General features: G+C 39.8%; 1 protein-coding gene across 6 annotated transcripts in view; it reads right to left on the reverse strand.

The window, feature by feature from the left end:
- Positions 1–19,104, reverse strand: part of LOC105094093 (basic immunoglobulin-like variable motif-containing protein) — a 54,926-nt gene that overhangs the window by 17,165 nt on the left and 18,657 nt on the right. For 3 of the 6 annotated variants that reach the window (XM_064492985.1, XM_031466293.2, XM_031466296.2), the window contains 4 exons: positions 18,244–18,376; positions 16,284–16,370; positions 15,251–15,347; positions 12,669–14,391 (listed from right to left, as the gene is read on the reverse strand). In XM_064492985.1, coding sequence (XP_064349055.1) covers positions 14,098–14,391; positions 15,251–15,347; positions 16,284–16,370; positions 18,244–18,376 — 611 coding nt within the window. In that variant the 3' untranslated portion in view covers positions 12,669–14,097. Of the gene's footprint in view, positions 1–1,078; positions 1,140–2,052; positions 2,140–2,620; positions 2,737–4,270; positions 4,447–9,370; positions 9,916–12,668; positions 14,392–15,250; positions 15,348–16,283; positions 16,371–18,243; positions 18,377–19,104 lie in introns of those variants that run through there. The other 3 variants (XM_064492987.1, XM_031466291.2, XM_064492986.1) reach the window with 3 other exon arrangements.

Below are 19,104 nucleotides of genomic sequence, written 5' to 3' on the forward strand. Positions count from 1 at the left end.
AAGTCTTCTACCAGATGTACCAGAATAATATGAACACACAAGAAAATAGTGAGCTTGGGAATCAAAGAAAGTTACCCACTATTCTGAGAAACTTGGGAAAATTTTCAAAAACTTAAATCTATAGTACAACTTCAATTTGTAAAAATGTTATTCATTAAAATATGTGTGGTGGTGGTTTTGAAGCATGTCCACAGGTTGTCTGACCCTCTTCTTGTCTAGTTCCCCTCCCATTAAGTAGGGGCTGGCCTAAACCAGCTGCTGATGGAAGAACGTAGTGGAAGGGAGGCTACACCATCCCCAAAGCTGGCCGGAAAAGGTAGCCCGGGTCCTGGGGGCACTTCCTCGCGGGCCGCCCGCCCTGGGAACACAGTGCCAAGCTGTGCAAGACCTCAGGCCACACGGAGAGGCCACAGACAGGTGTCCTGGCTGACAGCCAGTGTCAGTCACCGGGCACATGGGTAAGGAGGCTTCTGAGGAGACTCCGACCCCAGCTAGTCGGACTGTACCTGCCTGGGAGATGCTGAGAGGGAATTGCCTCTCTGAGCTCATCAACCCCCAGAACAGTGAGAGAGGACGATGATAGAAGACCGCTGTCACACCTGTGAGTTACACATCAGTAGGTTAACTACAGCACACGCACAAACATGCATCTTTGTGTATATATACGTATCCATGCACCCTTGATAGATACACACTCACCCAAACACACACACAGGTACTCAACTTTTTAGGGGTAGGTGGGGTACTAACTAACTACAGCAAAATGTTAACGGAAGTTATTAATGGGTAATATGCTTTCCGTATTTTTTATACAAGCATTTGTATGTATTTATTGGCTACAAAAGAAAGGTGGCTTATTTTGTGTATCTAGATATGCATAATTCCATATATACATGTATGAGCATATGTGTATTTTATATACACACACACGCATACATACATAAACACACAATAAAGAAGGCATCTATCTTTCTTACCAAGAATGTTCATAAATTCATACTACCTCATTAAAATTATTCATTTTCATGTTCTTCATTTCAAATAGAATAACTCCTGAACTCACAAACTATTTCAATACCTGCAATGCTTGTTTTTGATTCATTCTTTCTTGCCATTCTTTTTCATCTTCCTCTTCTGAACTGAAAGTCAAGCATACAAATATACATTTACAGCATCTATGATTTAATGACTACTCACAAAAATATTTCTTGAGCACAAGGCGCTGCTCGTTACAGGAGCCACAAGGGTGAACAAGCTGGCAAGGGGTGCGCCGTCACTGGCCGCAGTACGGTGGGGACACTTGTAGGTGAAAAGTCACAGTATGACCTAATATCTTCCATCGCAAGGGCAGAGCAGGTTGCCAGAGGTGTAATAAAGAGTCACCCCACCCCAATCTGGGGGGTCATGCAAGCTCTCTGAAATCTCCTGCAACTGCATTGCTTGGAGAAGCATGTGATTAAGGGGTTGAAGTTCTGTCCTAAAGAAATGAGAAGCTAGGGAGTATTTTAAGAAGGAAATGACAATATCAGGTTTGAGTTTGAACAGATTCAACACTTACAAAACAGGGATTGGGCTTGGCAGGGAGGGGCTCCTGCAAAAGGGTAAGATCAGAGACAGAGAAAGAATGTGGAAGCCAGGACTGTAACCTCGACACCAGATGATGGTGGCAGTGGAGATGCAAAAGCTGCTTGGCATCACAGGAGCCCCTGGGAACAGAATGGGGGCCGGTGGGGGACAGAGGCAAACTGGCCCTCCCCTGCACTTTGACCAGAGAAGCTGCTGACACTTAACAGCCAGCTGCAGGAAGAGCAGCCAGTGAGGTTCCCACGCAGCGGGACAGTGCGGGCGCTGTGTTCAGCTGGGAACTGCAGAGTGCCCACTGGATTCAGCAAAGACAATTTAGCAATTTTGTCTTTAAAAATAATCTAAACGGTGTCAAGAATGCTTATTTCAGATGCATTAATTCCCACATGCCTTATCACGTAGGCAAAACATAAAGGTTTATGTCTGTCCGAATACAGCAGTAACATTTTAAAGAGTGAAAACATTTACCTGTCTTTCTCTTTCTCCTGTAAAGGTGGCAAAGCATAGATGTCATCATCTCTCTGAACTTGAGTAAGACTGGGAAGTGCTTCCTCCCTGAAAAGGACACCGAGCCTTAAACAGATGACAGGAAGTAGTATTTTGAGAGTCAGTAACACCCCCCATTAATCACACAGACCCTGCAGAGGAGGACAGAAGGGGGCACATGGGGGCGACTGGCTCCACCCCACTGGCTGCCCAGGCCGCTGCTGTGGGAAGAAGCATACAGGCGGCCATGAGAAACAGGGGACCTGGTGCCGCCTCTCAGGGTCCGGCAGGAAGAAGAGCCATTAATGTCAGATGTGCATGCAGGGCAACCTTGCAGCTTTCCTTCTCGCTGTCAAAGCTGATTCTCAAGGAGCAGAGAATTTTCACCACTTCTGTTTCCCAGACCAAAAGGAGATCCCACTGATTCCTCTCATTTCACCCTCTATTTTCTACTTGCGATTAAAACTGGGGAAAGGGAGCCCCGAGAATCCAATGCAAACATAAAAGATGTTTAAATTCATCTTTGAAATGAATGTAATTTCCCTCTTGCCTTTTGCTTTTTAAGGCAGTTTTGATGACTTGTCTTTTCAAGAATGTTTTCAGAAGCTTCTCTGTAGTTTTTTTGGAGTCAGTGGATGCCAAGTCCTTCCTATGCCTCCTCTTAGCCTATGAAAAGAAAAGATACAGAATTTTACTTCAAGGTATTAGTATGTCAGAAACGTGTCTGAGGGTTTTTTCCCCATGGAATTTGGTTTGTCTGAGTTTTCAGACTCTGGCTGTTTCAGTATTTTCCAGTTGCCGTATGAGTGAATGTCTTCAGGTTTCTGCTGTGTAAAGGACACCCAGAGCTTCCAACCATTACTGAATGGATTGGCTATTACACTATTTTAGTTTACTTCCAGTTATTTTTAAATGTCCTTTAATGTCCCCAAGAAGCCTAAAACTTAATGATACATAATTAAGTAAATGCTTCCTAAAATGGATTATTACACCACTGTCATGCCAAAATCAATTTCCAATATTAGTTTTTATAGAAATACATTACTTATATGTAATCCACATTCAAGACTATGTCATAAGAAATCCTAAAATGTATAGAAATACCTTGTAAGAAATGTCCAAACAGGGAAAAATGGAATAGTCTCCATACTTACGGTTGAATATAAATATTCTCTATACCAAAACATTCTTTTCCTTTCTTTTTTTTTTTTAATTGTGATGTAATTGACATATAACATCATGTAAGTTTAAGGCAGACAGCATGTTGATCTGATACATTTAGATATTGCAGTGTGATCACTACAGTAAGGCTAGCTAGTACCTCTATCCTGGGGTGGGAGAACCAGAAAGACGTTAAACGGTACAAAGTTGCAACTACGAGATAATAAGTTCTGAAGTTCTTTCCCTTTCTGATCCTTCCAAAGAGTACCTGATATAGAGTATGCCTTGGATAATTAAAAACTGCATCTGAATAGTCTAGACCTTTCCCTGAGGGCACAAATGTTCCCAAGCATTTACAAATCCTTACTTTTGCCCTGTGTCCTCAGTTCGACAGTATCTGTCTGATACAATGATAAGATGATGAGCTGACCTTTTCAACATATAAAAGTCCTATATTTAAACGGTGCTGTCATTGGGGGAACACACGATTAGTCCAAAGCACAACATTGTTCCAACTTTGTTTTAAATGACTTTCAGAATAAGGAAATTCATTCTCATTCTTTTACACCCTGTCCAATTTCCTTCCTTAATCTACTTTAGTCACATTTGGTGCCATAAAGCATTGCTCACTCCTGACATCCAATTCACCTTTAAAAGAAGGCTCACTGTCCCAGAGGGTGCGCCAGCTCTGCTCAGGGAGGTGCTTCCCTATGATGCTCTGAGCAACAGCAATGTGGCGAGAGCAGCTGGAGAACAGCTAAGGAGACCCTCTGAAGGGAAAACTCCCGACTGTAACTTTGGTAGTTTTATTACGACTTAAATTTTATCATTGCACCCATAATACACTTTCAGGAACAAACACTTTTTTTTAAAAGAAAAAGCGTCTATTGGCTCAAGATAATTTTTTTAAAGTTGAATTAAATTGAATATACGTCAAATTAAGTCTTGGTTTCCAAAATTCTCAGGAGAAAGTTTAAATTTTACATGAACTTTTCTTTCTTTCTAAGAATGCAGAAAGAAAAACATAGATAACTCTTACCAGAGTCTGTTTCTTTAATAGTGGAGCGTCCCCATCAAACACAAAAATAGGACGAATTCGAAAAAATAAGAGTTTGCAGAGCCGATGAAACAAAGTGAGAAGATGAGCATTTTCTATTGAGTTCCCATGGCGATCCCGGACTCCTTTAAGTGCTTGGTTTAACCAAATGCTAATATCTACAAGAATTGTTAATGGAAAACATTTTGCAATTTCTTCCCTCATCTTCACAATTTCAAATTCCTAATGCCTGATATCAACCAAACATTGAAACTGAGCCCTCATCACAACTCACTTGAAACCGAAAAATGTTGAGCCCTGATGGAATCTGCCTAAAATCAGGTAAGTTTATGTGAACCCATTACCACTATTTACATCCTGAATTTTAAAATCTTACAGAGATATATAGGTCATTTAAAAAGTCTAACTGGAAAGAACTGCTTCTTTAAAAAAAAAAAAAAAAAAAACAAGCAAACAAAAAACTACCAACCTGTATGGAATTTTAGTAAATTAACACAACTCTTTTGGAGAACAATTTGGCAATTCATAGCAAAAAACTTAAAAACTTGCACTCTATTTTACGTAAGAATTCCACTTCAAGACATTTATCCTCAGGAAATCATCACAGACTTACAATAAGAGATACTTATAAGAATGTTTGTTAATAATACTGAAAATATGAAGAATCATTTAAAAGTCTTCTAACAGATCTTTTTTAATGAAATTATACTGATTTGCTGGAACCCAAGGATCCCTTAAAAATGGAAGTTGCAGAAGCACCTAAGGAAGACGGTCACAAATTATTAAAGGAAGTAAAACGGGTTACAAAAGTATGGAAAGTATAATTCTATTTTGTAACATATGCAGTATGTCAAATAGTAAAAAACAAAGCTTAGACATCGAAATATTAAGAGGAGTGATCTTCTGCTGTGATTACAACAGATTTACATTTTCTTCTTGGCATTTTCTTATACTTTTAAGCTTTACTAAAGAACACTTTTTGGGGGAGAGTATAGCTCAAGTGATAGAGTACATGCTTAGCATGCATGAGGTCCTGGGTTCAATCCCTGGTACCTCCTCCAAAAATAAATAAATAAACCTAATTACTCCCCCAAAAAATATTTTAAAAGAACACTTTTTAACAGGTTATTTTCTCTTTGCTCGTAAGAGAGGGGCACAGCAGTCTGCTGGTTTCTCTGCTCTCCGTCTCTCTGCCATCTCCTCTGACCCACCGTTCAGGTGTTGACTTTGGCAGTGACCACTCTCAGGCTCTCTCCTTTCCTCCCATCTGCACTGGCTACCAGGCTACTGCAGCCCCCACAATGTCTCTGTAGTGAAGACCCTTGGAAAGCTTCCCACTGCCTGTAGGATGATATCCAAAACATCTTCCCACCACGTAAGAATCCCTGAATGATCTGCCCTCTGCTCCCTTCTCCTGTCTCATGTCAAGCCACTGGGCTTCCCTCAAACCCTGGAAACCACTAAGCTCATTCCTGCCTCCAGGGTCTTCCCACAGGCTCCTTCCCAGCCTGAACCAGTTCCTCCATCTCTCAGCCTAGTGACCTCCTACTCTTACGTCTCGGTCTACAGGTCACTCCCTCAGCCGAGATTAAGACCTCCAATTATACACTCCTATTCAAAAACATCTTGCTTATGTGGCAGAAATATTTCTCTGGACGGGGGATACAGTGCTGAATAAAACAAAGTGTCTCCCCTAATGGAGTTTACAATCTAGTCAGGGGAAAATCCAGACTCTGAGCTCCATGACTTGTCTAAACCATACTGTTGTGCACTGCTCTCCCTCATCCAGAGCACAGAGGAGACAACAAAGGTCTGCTATCAAATGAGCTGAACAGTTCCATATTTAAATGAATGCACATTACGTAACTTACCATAAAAAATTAGGCCCATCAACAATTAATGTAATAAACATTATATAACAAAATAACTAGTGGAAAGCAAGCTATTCTTATATTCATTCCTACATCTGAGTGCTACTTCATGCCAGGGATTTCCAAGATCCTAGGGATAACAATGAACAATACAGCCATGAACAAAACAGATACGGTCCCTATCCCTAAGAAACTTGCATTCTAGTGGGGAAGACAATGAAAATCAAGTAATAGATGTATTTGTTAGGTTTTTGGTAAGTGCCAAGAAAAAAACAGAGCAGAGTAAAAGAACCAAAGTGTGACTGGAGGGTCAATGGCTTTTTAGTTAGGGAAGGCTATGTGAAGAGGTAACAAGACTAAATGGGTGAATGAGAGGAGTGAGCAAGTAAACAGTGAGGTGGGAGGGAGAGCAGATGCAAATGCCCTGGGACAGAAGTGGACTTCCATTCAAGGACACTGTGGCAGGTGCATGGCAAGAAGAGCAATAGGAGGAAGTGACGTGTGTGTGTAGTCACTGAAGGTTTCTTGAGTGTGACTGAAGGATCACCCGAGTGGATATGCGAGGAATAAACTAGAAGGAAACCAGTTTTAAAACTAGTTGCAATAACCCCAGTGAAAGCAGAATGCAGTAGTGAGGTTGATGAGATGTAGTCAGATAAAGGTCCCATCTTGGAAGCAGGATTTGGTGTTGGCTTAGCTCTGTATTGTATTGGGTACGTAATTCTAATCGGCTTGTTTCTGGTTGCTACACTGTTGTTTGCACGGAGTAAGTTTCTAGTTGGCCTCTTGCTTTAAATTTTATAATTAAAGAGAAAATCTAATTTCAGATCAAGAACTGGATATGAAGTTTCTAAAACACAGATTGCTAAACATAGGTATGCCTGAAAATTTACATCATAGAGACAGAGATGGGTCTTTTTTAAATTAATCACACATAGTGCCAATTGTCAGCCAGGACTGAGATTTCCAGCTTGAAATTCTTAAAGAAGAAATACATAGAATTAGGCAAGCTGAAAATATTTGCGTAATTTGATTTGTCTAATTTCAGTAAGTTTATTAAAGGACAACAATAAATTCATCTCAGGGCTGGAAAAGTTAAATCTGAAGTAAAGTCAAAAACCATTTTACAGATAAGATCCAGAGGACAAATGACATTTTGAAAAAAACGTAAATTACTTTAGTGCTGTTAGGCAACGTAAAATTTAACTAACCCCTATTAGTATGCACAGACTAAAGAAAGTGTAACATTTTGCTAATAAACTTAAATGCATTTTACAAATATTAAGGCCCATAAGAGACAAAAGTTTAACTATTAATTCTTTATTATTTGACACAAACATTTAGACTGTATAAATAAACAAGACATTCAGCTAGAAATGGTAAGATGACCAAATAACTTATTTTAGGGATCCAAGAGTAAAGTATGAAACTAGTTGTCATGGATAATTTCTTCATTAATAAAACCAAAAAATCTGAATATATTTCAGATATTTGAACTGAAATTCCCATGAAAACAAAACAAAGCAAAATCAATTATAGAATTGCAAACAAATATACTCCTTTTACATAAATATATACACATATACCTACACACATATATGAGGTTACCATCATAACTGGAGTATCTTTAACAGTCTTCTTTAAATGATCCATTCTTTCAGAAAAACCTAATAACCCCATGAAAATGACTTTATGTCCCAAAAGAACTTCTGAGTCATCTGAAAATAGACAATCTAAATTAAATGCTTTATCTTTCTTTATTTTGGACAACTTCCTAACAAATTCGAATGCTTAAGTTCACATGTCATCTCAATTATCTTACAAATTATTAATTCTTCACATGGGCTGCAACATAAAATGATCTAAGTTTTTGCTAAAGTTTTAAGGTTTCCTGAAGCTGAAGACTGTGTTTCAATCCACGTACAGTTCTATGAGGAAAATCTTCAGAAAGCAGTGATATGAGGAACCCCCAGAGGGCAGCAATAACACATGTGCTTTGTAAAAAAAAAAAAAAAAAAAAAAAACCTTTCTCACAAGGCACCTGGCATAAAACTTTTAAGCCAAAATTAATTGCGAATGTATTTCAATTGCTCATGTTCCAAAAACTATAATCATCATTATTATCCTCTTCATCATATTACTTTATTTTAAAAAATTATCAATATTCTGTTGTGTATAAGTTGTCTCCTTACTAAAATCAATAGCTCCTTTTGCTGAATCCACACATACTCTGACAACGCATTTACGACCTGAGAGCAATTATTTACTGGACACTTTTCCCAGAGTATGGGCTCCTAGGCTTATACGTTCCCACTTAAGAAACTGGTGTAAGGTACTACCAGCTTCTGGAATAGAACAGACCAAGGGAGGGAGGAAGGCCAGAAGGGAGGAAGGAAGGGGAAAACAGGAAAAAAGTAAGTAAAAGAAAATGAAGAATGCTTAACGAACAAAAAGATCAAAATTTCAGAAATAGCTTTCACGTGTTTTGGTAATGAAGAAAACATTTAATTCTAAAGACACAAATAAAACCAGCCAAACATGCACACAAACAAGTCCTTAAAATATCCACCATAGAGGCTGGAAGGAAAATAAGTCACTGTGTACCTTCTGAAATCTTTTCAGTGTCGTACCATATGAATTTCCTACTCGAAAACTCACAAGAAATAACAAACGTTACTTTTTTTTTTTCCTTTTTTAAGAAAAGGTCAAACACTTGTCCACAGTTTTCTTCCTCTAACAAATAAATGGAGCAAGACTCAAATCAGCAGGGAAAACTCCTGGCAGGAAGTCTACTTCGTTTTCTCCACGCTCACCTTACAGCCGGGATAATACTTTTAGGATTTACGGTATTAACAGTGCCAGGGACTATTCTCAACTTTTTATTTAAACAGTCCCTTTATTCCTCATACTAAGCCTGTGGGTAGACTATTACTACCTCCACTTTCCAGATGAGAGAACTAACGCGCAAAGACAGCGGTAAAGCACGGCCCCTAAGTGATAAAACCAAGACTCAAATCCGGAGCGGCGGGACGGCAAAGCCGCGGGAAAGCAGACACTTCGAAAGGAAACGTCTTGATGGAAATTCTATGGCTAACCCCCTCGAGTGAGACCGTCATCCTACCAACGCCCACTCTGCGCCCACTGCGGAACTGAGAGCAAAATCCTGGCGCCAATCGTTGCAGCCCAGGCCCCCACGCCGCGTAAAGGATACCCACGGCCAGGATCTTCCCTTCCAGCGTTTCCGGGTTGACCTGCCGCCCGGAGCACTCCAGCAGCTTCCAAAGCCCCTGGACCCCCATCAGGCAGGTGTATCCCCGGAGCGCAACTCGGGGGCGGGGTCGCGGGAGGCCTTTCACTCCGAGTCTTCCACACCTGGCTGCACCACCGCCCCGGACCCGGGGAAGAGCTGCCCCCGCTCCGGCTCAGGAAAGACGGAAAACAATAAAAAGCCCTCCGCTTTCCAGGGAAAACCGGCACCAGCGAAAACCACACTTCCCACAAGCTGACGCTGCCTCGCGGAAGAAAGACAGGGCCAGAGAATGGCCGGCGGCGGGGAGAAGGAACAGGTCCTCGTCTCGCCCAGGGCTGTGGCCCAAACGTTTGCGCTCTTAACGGACGACCGAGCGACGAGCAAGATAAACAGCCAGAAGATTTCCCTTCGACAAGCCCTGTCCCCTCCAGTGGGTGCGTAAACTCTCGAGAAATGAGACCCCTCGGCTTCTGTCTAATGCGACTTGCAGGGCGGAAGTCCCGGCTCGCCGCGCTGACGTATATCCGCTGCGCCGTTGCACTCCGGAAGTGAGGGGGCGGTTCAGCTCCAGTGCTTGTATTGTGCGGAGCTTCTTCCGCGCTGGCGTCCTGTCGCGGTTTAACGTTGACACCACCGCAAAGTGTCAGCCTGCAGAGTTTACGGTTTTCTAGGCGCTTTTCCGGTATCAGTTTCTTCCCACAGAACTGCCAGTTGTTAAAACTGTTAATACTAAGTATTGTTTTTACACGTGAGGCGACAGTAGAAAGGTGGACGCTTTGGTGGTTATTTCTTAACGCACAAGTTTTCATTTGTCCGATAACTTGTAGTAACTACGTAGTAATACGATTTAAAATCTTAACCCTTTAAATATAGTTTAGTTTTCTCTGGCATCTAAAATTTCGGATTCCACGGCTTGTAAGTCAGAAATGATAGGAAGCTGATTTCCAGAGTAGCTCGGACCCTCAGGCTAGGATTCAAATCCAGACCGCCCCACAGTATGGTGTTTAGCGTAGTTTGAAACACATTTGTTCAGAGGTTCTGTTCCTTCATCTGTAAACTGGGCAGGCATAAAACCAAACTTGCAGATTGTTTTAAGCAAAAGTTAGAGGTACTTTATGCAAAGTACTTACCACTAGTAGTAAACGATAGCCATATCATACATACTGGTGCAGGTTGGAACTATTTAAACTACATTCAAAATCAGTGAAAAGGTTTTTAAAAATCAGTTTTTAGCAAAAACTATTTTCATGCCCAAACAGATGGTTCCCAGGGACCAAGTTTACTTGACCTAGTCACAACTAATTTTCTGCCAGGGTTAATCCTGACGAAGTACTTATTTGCACTGCGTCCATGTGTAAAGTAATCCCCAGAACTGTTTCTAAATATATTTTGTGGGAATTATTTTAATTGCCTATTTATTTTTTGTCTCTCCCCAACACAGTATACTGTAAACTTATTGAAACCAGGAACTATTTTGTTGAGTGTGTGTATACCTCACCCCTGATATTTAGCAGGAATTCTATATATATATATTTCCTAAATAACCAGTTTCAGCATCGGGTCTAAAATTCTGCAGTGCATCTTGCACCTGCTGAAAGAGAACTTCTTCACAGGTCAGGCAGTTGTTAGTTTAGATCCTACCTGAGCCATGTAATAACCCGGTGTTATGGGCTGAATTGTCCTTACAAGAAGAGGAAATTTGGACAACCAGACACTAAGGAGGTGTGCATAGGGGAAAAGTCATGTGAAGACACAGGAAGAAGGCAGCCTTCCATAAGCCAAGGAGAAAGGTACAGGAGAAACCAAACCTGTCCACACCTTGATCTTGGGCTTCTAGCCTCTGGAACCACAAGAAAATAAACGTCTGTTGTTTAAGCCACCCAGTCTGGTATTTTATTATGGCAGCTCTAGCAAACTGAGACACCCTATGAACAAGGCAGGTTTCTTCACCAGTGAGAGTGCGAATAAAATGGAGATGCCACTTCTTTTTGTGGTGGTTCTGAGATCAGTGATTTAACGTGAAACACCTAGTAGGTAATGGTGCTCTAATTAGTTTGTCGAGTGAATGACTGAGGAGGAGAACGCTATGGGTAAAACTGAAATACAGAATGTGATGGATTGTACAGCACCTTGCCTGAGCCCCTCTGGTGTCCGGGAGAAGACAAGTCGGGAATTACTACAGCTGCTGCACCAGCTTGGCCAAATGATGGGGCATACTAGCAGGAAAACTGACAGTTTCAGGATTTGACCTAAATGAACATTTTTTACTACTTGAGAGCTGGGTAAAAACGAATAGCCACTGTGAGCATTTGAGTACTCTAAGTGCTTTTAAAACTAGAGTAACATTTCTTGAATACAAAATTCTTTTGAAGGGACAGCAACTAAGTGTATATTTGATTTACAAGGAATTGTTTCCTTTAGTTGCTATTTCAAGGGCTAACAGGATTCTGACAGTAAAATACACATCTCTGAGGGTAAAAATAATAGCAACCACTTAAATAGCAATTTCAGTCTACCAAGTACTGTTCTCAACACATTATAAGCATTAACTTATTCTTGAAAACAATTTATAAAATCAATACTATTATCCCCATTTTACCAATGAGGAAATATACACAGGAAAAATAATCTTAACTTGCCCAAGGTGATACAGCTAATTAGAGAAGAGCCAGTAGTATGAACTTTTGTTGCTTCTGTGGAAACTCCAAAGCAAAACTGACCAAGAAATTAAATATACAGGAATGTTACTAATCTTGAAAGAGAAATATGCACTAACTTGCTTACAGATTCTGAAAGAGCAGGCTCTGTAAACCTTTGAATAACTGCTAAACTTGTAAGGCAAGTTATTAAGTGATCATATATATTAAGACTTTCATACAAGTTGATTATGGCCAATAAGCAGTGTATATAAACACATCCTCTTTTCCTAGATGTCACGGTACTCTTTGTTTTACGTTGCATTCATCTTATTTCCTCTTGGCTCTTCCTACCAGCCTCTTCCCTGAAGTATTTGGCTGAACTATATGAAATTGCTGATCCTCAACCATGTTTGACCTACAGAAATGACAATTTCATTTGGTTCAAGCTAATGTAACAATTAAGTTTTCTATTTCCTGTTATAAAGTCTTACAGAAATCTAAAATTATAGACATCATGCATAGTGTTTCAGTGAATATAAAAGTCAGATACAATATGCTACTTCAAACAGAATTATAAGGATACTCCCTTCCTAAAACAAAGGTTCAAAACATTCACATGATTAAAAGTAGAAAACAAAACTTTATTGATGAAAACTTCTTAAAAGTTCCAGTATGAAGTAACAAAAATCAACAACCTACAAATCTCCTTTCAGTCCTTTGCAGTTCAAGCAAAATATTCTCTTCAGAAAAAAAAGACCATTTCATAATATATATCCCCTTCTGTAGGCTAGGCATGTCTGAGTGGATAAATGGATACAAAATTCAAAAGAGAAGAAAATGAAAATATTTTAAAAATAAAAATCTGAACCCTCTCCTTGAGGTGTATTGCAGTATGGTTACCAACATATTCAGCACCTTGTAATAATCAAGTTACTGATTTGAGTCCTGGAACAGCCCTGAAATGGAAGAACAAGAGATCCCAGTTGTTGGTGAGTCACAGGTTGGCAGCAGAAGAAAAATTGATAGCAACTAGAGAGAAGCTCAAATACATGAAATCCACACTATCTGAACTATTTAACACTCACTTCCAACAGCTAATGGTCTATATGGTTTAAAAAAGGAAAGAGCTCAGACTCTGGAATATGGCTAGTTGCCCTCTTGAGTGATGTGGCCTTCCTAACGCAACCTGAATGCTGTTATCAACATCTGACTCCAAACTGAGGGACCAGTCAAATATCAGAAGATCTCATTTCAGAGGTTACCTTGGGTATAAAAATTTCAGATGCCACTTATTCTTCTACTCTATCCCTAAAACAAGGTTTATTGTAGACTTACAGAAGTCTTCCAAGACCTAACGTTCTTGTCAGTATTTGACAGTAACATACCAAGTCATGAAACTCAAGAATACCTGAATCGATGCACTAAGTCACCCACCAATAGAAAAGATTGGTGTCTTGACTCTTTTCTCTTTTGCTTCCTTATTGAGAATCCTGAGAACGTCCATCAGGAAACAAAGGAGGCAGGCAAGATACTGCTACAAGTAAAGGAATTTCTAGACTCACTGAATCATTTTAAATGAGCTTTGACCACGAGAGAAAAGTAGAAATCAACAGCCCCACTTTTTTTTTAAAGGGCAGATAGTTAGTACCTTACATCTTGAGCTTAGGAATAAAACCCCCTGCAACAAACATCTAGGGATCAAGCCATAAGAAATCACTTCATGCTTAAGTATTTCCAATTGTGATGCTATTGAGTGAAATTAAGTTTGATTTGTTTATATGTAATTTTAATGGACTTTGTGAAATTGTCCAGAATGTTTATATACTCAACTTTAAAAGGACAAAAAAAAAATCTGTGCTTATCTGCTTACATATCGGAAATCACCCATCATAATCATATACACGCTTATTTACTGGAGAACTACAAGGTTATGTTTTATACCACAAGATCTGTTCCTATTTCATATAGACTTAAAATCTGGTACTGCCTTCACGCAGTCCTGTGTAGACCAGCTGAGTGTGAAACACAAGTTGTCGGTACCCAGCATGGTCAGTCATTTCCATCGTAATCACTGTAACCGTGGTAGCCACTGTTCCTTCTCTCATGGATACTGGACATCTTTTTCCACGTTGAGTCTTGATGGAAGTTAGCACTGAAAGACCGGCCCAGACGCCCGTGCTGCTTCTTGGAGATATTGTCCTCACTTTCAGATTTGGCAATTCCCTGGGCATGTGTTGGAGGTTGTGATTCTTGTCTAATGGTTCCAAATGGAAAGTTCCAAAGGCCAAATCTTTGCCAATTAAGTCTCTGGAATGCTATGATGCAATGCAAATTTCCCCCAACCTGAGAAGAAAAAAAAAATGTTGGGTTAAGAAAAATGATAGGAAATTAATTATACTAATATGTGGGTTCCTACAAATTCCCTTGTTTTTCCCTCTTCGCCTGCCTCTAAACAGTACTTATCCTTTCAGACATCATCAGATCACATTATCCAGCATCTTACCTGACCAGCTGCCTCTACAAAAATATAACAATGCTCACAGGAGCCAAACACCTTTCCCCCCACCTGCTTTTCTGTCACTCACACACACTACACCCTCCCAAGCTTCCCAATCCAAACACCAAGACCATTCCTCCTCCTCTCCCCCCTAGACATTCTCCATGTGTGAGGGAGGTGATATCAACGCGACGTGTGATCCGTCCACAGAACCTACCTTTCCCTGAGAACTGCCCCCAGCAGCCTTGTTTGTACACCTGGCTTTGCCCCATGGCCACAGTTAATTTTCCTTGGGAGTGAACACCCCTGCCAAGCTGGGCCAAGACTACAGAACTGGGCTGGAGGCAGGCCAGTCTCAGACTAGACTGCTCCCCTGGAAGGGAGACCTAAGTTGAAAGACGATGATCTTCAGGAAGAGAACAGCCAGACAAAAAGAGAGATAAGAACAACACAGCTCCCAAGAACGGGACAGACTGGCTCCTCGGCCCCTGCTGACAATCTCCTACCTGGTACCAGTCCCTTATGATCCAGGCCAGACTCCGTGCACCTTCCTTTAAAGAGACCCCTGTGTCTTTAACATAATTTTCACTTTTCTGTCTACAGTCATCTGAACTGGGTTTCTGTTATTTACAACGTAGAGTGCTGACTAAAATAACTGCACTGTGGCCAGCTGAGAAATGCTTTCAAAAACAATGGTGTTCTTACCTTCTTTGTTTTTCGATACTGCAGCCCCCTCTCCAAGTGCCGGATGTCTAGATATTCTGGATTTTGAGTGTTTAGATCAGTAACGATATCTGCCCATCTATAGTTAAGAAGGAAGGATAAAGCATAATTTTAAGTTCAAAACACCACTGTAATGGAACTTTTCACATGAGCAGTTTGCTACAGTACTACCATGCAATAATTCTTGTATCACAGGATTATTCCATCTACTAAGCTTTAATAAATTGTTTTTAAGACAATTCTGTTTATCCAACTATTGCCAACATTAAAAATGGTTACTCTCCGTATGAAATAATATATATCAACCTCTTAGATGACATCCTGCAGGCTAATGTAGAAACATTCCATACTCCCTTTTTGATTGGAGCCAAGTACATTTTCAAAAGACTTATAAATCAATATGCCTTTACTCACAAACAACATGAATAATTGTGTAGAAAATCCAATGCAGTTACAAATTGCTTTGTACTGCAAAGCTGTTCCTAGAACTAATAAGTGAATTTGGTAAAGATGCAAGATTTAAGGCCTATATAGAAAAATCCATTGTATTTTTGTATACTCCCAGAAAATAACTGGGAAATGAAGTGTTTTAAAAACCAATTTACAGGGACAATATGCAATATCTTGTAATAACCCATAATGGAAAATAATCTGAAAATATATATATATAATGAATCACTTTGCTATACATCTGAAATAACACAATATTGTACATCAACTATACTTCAGTGTTAAAAAGTCAATTTACAATAGCATAAAGAAACACACTCAGGGAAAATTTTTAACAAAATACATATAAAACTGCTAAAAAACACAAAACATTGCTGAGAGAAATTAAAGCTCTAGTCAAGTGGAGATACAGTCTATGTTCACAGATGGGAAGATGCCATATTGTTAAGATGTAATTCTCCCAAAACTAAGCAATGGATTCTATGGATTCTATTCTAATCAAAATCCCCACAGGCTTTTTAGCAAAAACTGGAAAAAAAAAAAAAAAGTGGGGGAATTAACATACCTTTTACAGTGAATGGCAGGATGTTTTCTACTTGATTCTCCAATTAAGATCCAGTATTCTACTTCTTGTGGTGAGAGGGGACCCCTGCTAAAGATAAAATACATTCACAGTAAGCTTCATAAAGTCGTTCACTCCCTTGACAATACTGTTTCAGTTATATATTCATAAAAGATAGACTGAGGTTTATGCAAAGACAGCATTCATTAATACTAGAATAGATATTGGAGTTCATGCTTGAGCAAATATGTGACAGTCATTAAAGAGAAAGCATAAATATAATTTAAGTCTTGACCCCCATTATGAAACATAGAACAAAAAAGTTGAAATATACCACATCTCAGCGTCTTGGGGGGAAAAACACCCGAGTATGCTACCACAAAAGTTCCTTAACTGTACTTCTTTCACTACACTTTCAAAAAGTTCCAAAAGGCCTCCTAGGTGGGAGGGCACATAGCTCAGTGGTACAGCATGTGCTTAGCAGGCACAAGGTCCTGGGTTCAATCCTCAGTACCTCCATTAAAAAAATAAATAAATCTAATTACCTCCCCCCACAAAAAAAAAGAAAAAAAAATTGTAAAAGGCATCCTAAAAACAGAACCCTAAAGCAGCAGTATACCTGTGGAACTTTTAAACATACTGATGCCCTAGACCCACCCCCTGGAAATTCTAATCCTAGCAGGTCTGGAATAGAGCACAACGGGGATGGGCGGAGGGGGATTTACGCAGCTGTAAAAGCATCTCAGGTGGTCTTTAGGTGCAGGCAGAAGTGAGGAGCCCTCCTCTAAAGGATACAAAGTAGGAGTACCTACTTTTTCACGTTTTACATTTGATAGATGTCTGGAGTAAGGTGAAACTGCAGGATGAAACTATAGAAAAAGCCACAATAAGCCTCCCTGCCAGAGAGATGAACAGAAGATTTCGGAATCTGGAGAGACTGCATAGTTTTCCTCTTGCTCCTCATTCACAAAAATACAATGTCCAGCTTCCCGGTTCTTCCGGATCGCTGCCCCCACCCAGAGGCCACATTGGCCTCCAGCCTCAAAGAACCCATCTAACCCCAGACGACCAAGTCATGTTCTCCTCGCCTGACCTTCAGCCCTCACTGAGAAAGCAGTGCTGCTTCCTCCTCCTCAATTACCAGCGCCACCTGCCCAGGCTGAACAAGCCAGACCCAGTTGGGTGAGGATAACCGTGCCTCCCAACCCTTCCACTCAAAGTGCCCATCGCTTCTGTTTCCAACATTCCCACATAGGACACTTCTCTGCTTTTAACTGTCCTGGCATTATCTCAACCCAAGGAAGAAAACTTGCTAAGGAGGGAAAAAAGTATTAAAATTCAGTCTCCTTCTCTTATTTATTGGTCTGTCTCTTCTAAAAAGATACAAGTTTACTTGCATGTAAACATAGTTAATAAAATAGAAACTCAGGATCAAGCAAAGAAAGAAACATACAAAGCCATAAGGGTAATATAGTTTCTGACACTAGAAATAAAAATTGGCTCTGGGCTTCCTTGTAGCCAGGACAGAAGGGGGACCCTGATGAATTCCATGTTATTCACCATGAGACAGGAAATCCTTTTTAACGTACTAAGTTGCGACAATATTCTTGACACTAAGATTCCATAATACATTTTCCCTAGGGGATGGTGGATGAGGACACTGAGACATACTGTGTCAAGTCCTTTGCAACCATTTTATAATAAACATAAAGTGATCTTTCAAGTGACTTTCTCTTGGCATGACCCTGAACAACAGTATCTAAGTGGAGAATGTAAAAGCACAACTAACCAAACACAATTCTGCAAAAGATGAAGCGTAAATGTTTAAAAGAAGAGTCTTAATTTGATGTAAGGAAAGCAAATCACCAAGTCTTCCAATTTCTACGAAGCCAAATATTTCGTGAACGTTTTCTACAACGTGTTTTCCTGGCGAAGCACCCACATAAAACACAGAAATGCTTACCTGAATGCTTTATTAGCTTTAACAGGGGTTGCTTCAAAGCCAATTGGACAAAAGTAATGATTTTGACAATGGTAGATATAAGCTAGCGATTCATCTTTCAGTCCATGGGTTAACTTCAACAGGGCCCCTGATGCTACAAAAAAAAAAAAAAAAAAAAACCCAACTGAGGGACCATTAAAGCACTGTCTGTGCTTTACACAAACTAGTTAAGGACTCGAAGACAGAAAAGACATTACTTGAAACACATGGACATTGCTCGGGGGAGGGGATGAAACGCTATCGACAGATTAAGAAAATTAAAGGATTTCAGTTTTACCCTTTAGATTGAAATTCCAATAAACCGAATAGCAAACTAAATAACTGAAATATGTCCTTGCTTACCAGAACCTTCAAATAACACACGTGCTTGTCTAAAAAATTTAATTACCATATAAAACCTAATACCTAGTGTATGCAGCAATGGTCTCAACTTCTCTGATTATGTATGTCTGTCATTAGAAATTTCTAAGTAATCATGCCAATTATAAGCATATTTGTTTATAAACTATGTATATATACTACTGTACTAATATGTCTTTATAAAAGATGCACAAAAAGTAGGACTTTTAAATTAGATTAAAATATAGACACTCTAGTATGTTCTTTCCATCCCACAGTGGTCATCTTTGCTTGGCTGCCATAAAACGGACATCCCAATTTGAAGGCCACTTGAGGTATATGGATCAATATAAACTCCAAACAAGTTCCAAAAATGGAAATTTTCCCCCACTAAAACACACTTCCATCTTTTCTACAAAAGTCATGCAAACCAGAGGAACAGATTTCACAAGCCAAGCGACAAGAACATCCCCAGAGAGGGGC

The sequence above is a fragment of the Camelus dromedarius genome, chromosome 13, assembly GCF_036321535.1.
Source record: "Camelus dromedarius isolate mCamDro1 chromosome 13, mCamDro1.pat, whole genome shotgun sequence".
Taxonomy (NCBI): domain Eukaryota; kingdom Metazoa; phylum Chordata; class Mammalia; order Artiodactyla; family Camelidae; genus Camelus; species Camelus dromedarius.